This window comes from Eutrema salsugineum, unplaced genomic scaffold (genome assembly GCF_000478725.1).
Source record: "Eutrema salsugineum unplaced genomic scaffold, Eutsalg1_0 scaffold_143, whole genome shotgun sequence".
Taxonomy (NCBI): domain Eukaryota; kingdom Viridiplantae; phylum Streptophyta; class Magnoliopsida; order Brassicales; family Brassicaceae; genus Eutrema; species Eutrema salsugineum.
The window spans coordinates 1-7,346 of record NW_006256874.1 but is presented as its reverse complement, the minus strand read 5'-3'; the positions used below and the strand labels follow the sequence as shown (position 1 = coordinate 7,346).

Here is a 7,346-nt window from a genome sequence, read left to right as displayed (position 1 = left end):
TCCTCTGCTTCAGGATATTTATTGCAAGCTTCAAAAAACGCAAGGAACATAGATGTTTGGACTGATCTACGATTAAGTACTGTCTTAACTGGATCATCATCATCATAAAGCACAGACTGCTCATTCTCAAGATGAAAATATAGTTTCTCCACAGGTGTAGTTCGGAAATGAATTAAGAAAGCCAATTAACGCCAAGCAGCTTCACATGCAGAAACATACCTATAGTCGAATAGTTTAACTAATTTTAGTAACGACTTAAGATTTATCAAATAATATATACATTCAAATATAAATTAAATTAAACAATATAGTACCTGCAGTCAAAAAATTCCTGTATTTCATCTCTAGCATCCTCTTCGTCTAAATTAACAGACGTTGTACCTTCTGTATTACCATTTTCAATAGTGGCAAGTACACGATCTGGTCCTTTATTGATATACTTAAATAAGTACTTGATAGACCTGGCTTGAGTGCACCACTCCACATTAATATGAGCTCTGTAACGAAGAGATAGTTCCCGGTTATATGGAACAACGAAACTGTTGTCAATCTTCAATCCGTTTTTTTCAACAAACGCATCTGTTTTCCTTCGCATATAATGTGGATAACCATTGCTGTCAATAGAAGTTCTATCACAATACTTCTTTGGAAACATCTTTGAACACTTTCCATTAACCATACATGGTGAACTCTTGTTGATCGCTCCACATGGACCATGAATCATGTTTTTTTTTAACAACTTCGTATAGGTAAGGGTCAGTATCTTTATCGGGTATCTCTGCAGATATTACTTTGTCAATCGCTTCCGGGGTTTGTGTTTCTGAGCCATCCACAGCAATATATGTGAATGAGGGAGTCCTCTTTTCTGAAATTCAATAGTATACATTCCTGGTACATAAAGAGACAAAGTTGTCATTATTTAAGTATATTAAAAATGATATTTTTATATCAATAAACATCACAAAAGAGTTATGAAAACGCACCGCAAACACTTTTTCCAAAGATGTTCTTCTCTGTCAAATCAGACATCAAACTCTCTAGCTTCATTTTGAAAATTCTGCAACAAATATCTGGTCTGTCCTCTGGCTTGAGATTTTGTTTTTTTGTATACCTTACAATCTCTGGCCAACTTGGATTGCAAGTAAATGTTATAAACAAATCTGGAAAACCAAAATGTTTACAAATTGCCATTGCATCCAAGTAGTTGTTATTCATGTATCGTGGACCACCTGTAAAAGATGCAGGTATCAATATTCTTTTGCCATTGTTAGATAGATCAGAGTTGCCATCGTTAGCAACTTTCTCCAGATTGACATATTTATCAGATCGAAGTTTTTTCTGGTTTTTCCTGAGGTAACGTAGACGGCTAGACTCAATCATAGTATAAACATCCACCAAATACTGCTGGTACAGACGTTTAGAACGAATAACTGCTTGAGATTCCAATAACCTATCTTGTATGCGAAAGGCATAGAACTCTCTCATGCTAATCGTTTTCCTTTTGCGTTCTTTTCCATTGTCAAATCCATCTTCAATACCAACCTGAAAACCATCTTCACCATAAGGAAACAACAGAGGGTATTGAAGTGCGAGATACCCAACATATAGCTCACTAATCCTCCTTAGCTTTCCTTCTATTGTTTCTAACACAATATCTCGTTTATCCATTCCTTCAGGGAAATCTCCTGGTATTAAAGCAGCAACTTCGGATGACGTAGGCATGTTATGAGTGCGTGCGTCCTTATTTATATTTGCTACCAATACCAACTTGGCATTGTCTTCTGGCTGATCAACATGAAATCTATCCTTGTAAGAACGAAAAGCTTTCACCATCGGATTAAAATGATCTAACATCTGAATGAGAGCTTCAATTAGTTCTGGCCTTAACTTGTTGGAAATTTTGTGATTTTTACTGCATTTGATATCATGTAAGACATTAGGCATCAGAAATGTAATATTAAGCATTAAATTAGTTGTTATAATAAAGAGGCATAATAAATTAAACCTGATTGAAAGCTCTCTATTGAGTATCTCATTGATAGTATCATGTATGTAGAGTTGTAGAAACTTCAGCTTATCGTTTCTGTTTGGCATCAAACTTCCAATTAGATGGTAATTCTCTCCATGAAGCTGGAAAATCTGTGGACCTCTTCCTTTGTTTACATCATAATTGACCTTACCACCAATAGAAGTAAATGAAAACATCATATTGTAAGCTCTAAGGTTTTCACGGAAATGTCTGCAAATCTCATCATCGCTGCAGAATAAATACAACATCAGAGGAGGTGGCTGTTGTAAGAGAGGCAACTTAACTTTTCCCTTCATACAGCATAGTGTAAAAATATAATTCTTTCCTCTCCTTTTTTTGCCAATCCTCTCATTAAACCACATACGGGCCGTACAGTGCTTGCATTCAAATAATGGATCACCATCATCATGATAACCTGAAAAAATAAATCACAATAGTGTCGGATAAAGATGATAGACTCTGGGAATAACAGGTATAGTAAAAAAATATATCCAAGACGGTAATGTTTTGAAGAAAATGATTACCATTATCCTGGATTGTAGGTCGCATATTTTGTTGTTGATCATCAGATATTTCAACATTTTCAGAGTCTAGGTCATCATCAGATTGATCGTTTTCACTGAAACTTTCTTGGTCATCATGAATTTGTAGACTATCATGCTCCCGGTTAATAGTAGTATTTTGATTTTCCTGAGTTAATACTATAAATAATAATGTAATAAGAACAATTTATAAACACGCGTACTATTTACATATTTAATGAGTGGTTACCTGAGGCCTGAGTGCAGGAATTCTTAGTTGTATCGATTTTTTGCTTCCTGTTTAATCTTGCAATTCTCTGTTGCTCGAAAACAGTGTTATGCATATTTTTGCCTTTAATCGATTCAGAAATTTTGAAGACAGAGTTATTCCACCAAATTTTAACTTGGAGAGGTCAAGGATACTTTTGTAACTAAAACAAAAATTAAATCCAAATACGAATATATAAAATTGTAATAAGGACAATATATATGTTACAAAAATCTAGGTAAGGATACATGACAACTCCAAATTTTGGAAGGCCTTTGTTTTGGTTGTTTTGGTTGTTTTTGTTTTTAATAGTGCTGTTTATATAAAATTTCGTTTAGATATATAATGTTAAGAACAATATTATTTATAGATGTGATAACAAAGAATTCTTACTCGCAGATTTAGATTTGGATGCTAGCCGAGACAATGGTGGTCTACTTCGTGATAGTTGAGAGGTACCAAATTCTGTAGAAATTGGTATACAACTTATATTTGAACCTCCTGGTGTAGTTACACAACTTGCTTGCGTTGGTATCTGAGTAGTAGTCAGACATTTACGCGTTGGTATAGTTTTCGGACCCTGATTTTGATTTGTACAATCAGTGAGGCATAACACTGTAATTTGAATAGTGTCAACATCAGTATTAGAGTTGTATAAGTAGTTAGAGGAATGATGTAATGAACAGCTTCAGAATACAATTTCAAGAAACCTGATCTATTTGAAATTGTAGAAGAGTCATTGACAATTAAGCCTTGTGTTATGTTCTCTTTATTCGAAGGGTGAGCGTAATCTGGAATTGTTAAACAATGTTAGCAAGAAAATATAAAGTTCAATACAATACAATACTTATGAGTACATAAGTAACTACAACTAACTGCGATTAAGTTGTTGTGTCATGGTAGACTGAGAACTCCTTTTGGTGTGGCTTGAGTTCGTGAGATCTCTAAGTATTGTATTAAATGCAACACGAACAGCAGGCTGGTGAGTTGTTTTATTTGATTGCGCATTGTTATCATCATTATTGATGGAATCTGTAAATTTGCATGTAACATACGATTGATAACAAATACAAATGCTAACAAATGAATAGAATTAATAATCTTAAAATAGTATGTTCGTACCAACCAAACTTCTATCTTTCTTTGATTTCTTGGATGATCGTCCATCTTCGGTAGCTGAATTTTCACCGAGAACATTACTTTTTCTCATATCTCGTTGTTTGCTTGAGATACTTGATTCAAACATAGATATTTCCAATATAGTAGATTATATTGGAAAAAAGATAACAATAGTGGAATGTTTCTCAATTATTGCATATCAAATACTCCATAATTTGTAATCTAGTTGCTATATACAGGCAATCAAATCAGGGATAAAACCATTACATATATTCGATTAACGAATTATTTTCAAAATCATTAGTAGGAGTTTCTTAATATTAGGAATAATTTGAAATTCAGTTACCATAACTAACATTCAAAAGATTTGTAAAACTTCAAATATTTAATAACAACTTCAATTATTTCAAAATATACCAATAAGCGGGAACTTTTTAAAATTTTCGAATCTGGTCTACCACTTGGTACTAATTAGAGGTAAAACACTTACATATATTCGTTTAACTAATTATATTCAAAATCATTAGTATGAGTTTCTTAATAGTAGGAATAATTTGAAATTCTGTTACCATAACTAACATTCTCAATATTTGAAAAACTTCATATATTTAATAACTTATACAATTATTTCAAAATATACCAATAAGCGGGAACTTTTAAAATTGTCGAATCATACATTTCACTTGGTACTAATTAGAGGTAAAACACTTACATATAATCGCTTAACTAATTATATTCAAAATCATTAGTATGAGTTTCTTAATAGTAGGAATAATTTGAAATAATTTGGAATAATATGTGAAATAAAAAATTATTATTAACAATCATCTAAAGTTATACATGCTTCAAAAAATGTAAAGTATATCGAATCATATCGGAAAGTACTATAAAGCAGTGTTAGTTTCAACAATTGATTTAAATAGAAGTTTTGTGTGTTTAGGTGAGATCATAACGTCAATAATTGTTACATTTGAGGTTACCTTTGGTTGTATTAGGTTATGGTTACATATTATTAAAAATATGTAAATCATAAATATTGCACTACTGTGTTATCGTGTGTCAATAATATCCAAGGATTAAATAACCTAAAAAATTTGTAATGGTGTGTAGACATCAGAAATAACAGCCACATTTTAGATAACCTGCTTTATTAATAATATTGCAAAACATCAAAATATTAAATTGAAACTTATAAAAAGAACAACATAAAATATGAAAAATTCAATTAAGAAAATAAAGGAAACGAAATAGTAGACAAAAGGAAGCAGGATGAATGAAGAAATCACACTTCTTCAATCATCTGTTTTTTCTTTCTTGACCGGCTTCATCACAGTATGTTTCGCATCATCTCCATTTTTGAAATCATTTTTGGTTTTCTTTGAAGCTACAGAAAGCTCCCCACTGTCATTTCCGATCTCTTCACTATCATTGCTTTTGCGTTTCGACGACGGTGTCTTCACATCCTCATAGTCATCTTCAAGCAAGAGTGGAGCCTATAAGTAACAGAAAATTAATTAAAATATCTACTATAATATAAAAAGTATGATCTTCAATATATAGAAGAATATCTTATAAAAAGTATATTATAAAAAGTATGATTATGGATCCGATATCGAGAAGAAATTCCAACCTCTGTAGTGAGAGATGTCAGAACGTGTTCTTCATGTTTAGCTTCAATAGTGTTCTGTGAGCAGACACAAAATATTTTAGTAATAAGAGATATGCGTTATAAGTTGAACACATATTTGTATGATCTTATGTTCATGACCTGAGACACAGAAATTTCTGAAAACTCCTTCACCAGGTCACTTTGTGTAACGATCTTCATAACCTTGTAAGTGTCACTATTGAAGACAATGTTTGAACTTTCAATAGCAACCTTAAAAAGATAAGTCTTCCCACATATGTTGCTCAGGGACATAGGCAAAACATCCGGATCCTGAATCTATAAAAAAAAAAATTTTAGAATAACAAAAAAGTTAAACGATAATGTCAGAAAAGGATTGATATATAGACAGTTGATGAGAAAAATATACCTCATCTACCGATGAGTAAGTGAAGAGGCAGTCTGATTGACAACTTCCATAGCAAGCTTATCAAATAAAAGAAATTTTGTTTCTCCAGTGTTATCCATTACACGGAATGTAAGCATGAACCTGCATATTGTAAAATATAATATAAATACAAATAATATTAATAAATATTACTAATAAGATGTAACATTATGTACTTACGCTGGAATGACTTCTTCAACATCAGTATTACATTTACCACACTTCCATAACTGTTTCTTGAAAGGTCTACCGGGATATTTCTCCCTCATTGCATCCATATCATGAGGAAGAACTTTTTTTGAACAGGTTTTACAGGACATGTAATACCAACCAAACTCGGTGTCAATTGACATGATTGTAGCCATGGTAACACATTTTCCAACCTAGAAGATAAAAATATCAGATTTCATTATAGAATAATTTTAAATGATATAAAACAATTACAAACAATCTAAAAATTTTAACCTCAGATGCAGCTATTATCTCACTTATAGTCCTTCGAGGACTATGTAAGAAGAAATCATCACGAACAGAGACAGAATTGACGATTGTCAACTGATTTGGATGTGTGTATGATAGAGTAACACCATCAGCAGGTAGCCTACATAAAAGTTAAAAGGAAACGAATATATTATTTACGCAATGTTATATAACATGATTTCAAATTTAGGGTTTAGTGCAATACTTTTCTTTGAACGCTAAAACCTCAGGGATATCTGGATTAGTTAAAACAGTTGAACAATTGTAACAATTCCCAACACTCCAAACACCTGGATGACTTATAAAAACAGTTAGTAGATGAGGAAATATTTAAATATCATATGATTTGATGATGTTACCTTGGTAAAGCCTTAGTTTTGAAAACCGCAAGACAACAACAAAAACAGCTTCGGTTGTATTAGTTGCCAAACTCTCAAGATTTGAAGCATAAGGTCCCCATAGCACACAGTTTAGGCGAACATTTCTACACATGTTAAAGTTTTAAGAATTTAGTTGTACTAATAAAATCTAAAGTATAAAAACATAGATTCTTACTCAGTGTCTCTGATTTCCATGGTAAGTCTTTTTGTCTGCTTCTTGTTAACATTGAGGATTTCGACCTCCCCAATACTAACAATCTGTCCAACAACATCTGTAATTAAACATATTAGAATAATCGTTATTAGTAAAACCATCAATATATAGTTATTACATCAAAATACCTATTAAGAAATCCGGATTGAGTTTGCCCTCATGAATGTCCGAGAATTTGACGAAATTCAATCCAAGGATATTAGGATCAATATCCTCGGCTGGTCGTATAGATGTTGTGCTTGCGAATTGGATCTGCAGACATGAGGAGTCGTACGAAACTT

General features: G+C 32.3%; 1 protein-coding gene across 1 annotated transcript; it reads right to left on the bottom strand.

Moving 5' to 3' along the window:
• Positions 1-5,229: 5,229 nt before the first annotated feature.
• Positions 5,230-7,123, bottom strand: LOC112088343 (the record flags this gene model as incomplete). The annotated part of the gene is made up of 9 exons (XM_024158582.1): positions 5,230-5,430; positions 5,568-5,621; positions 5,706-5,882; positions 5,974-6,016; positions 6,172-6,374; positions 6,457-6,592; positions 6,677-6,761; positions 6,831-6,955; positions 7,027-7,123. Coding segments are annotated over 9 exons (1,121 nt in total), but the record flags the coding sequence as incomplete, so codon positions are not given.
• Positions 7,124-7,346: the final 223 nt, after the last annotated feature.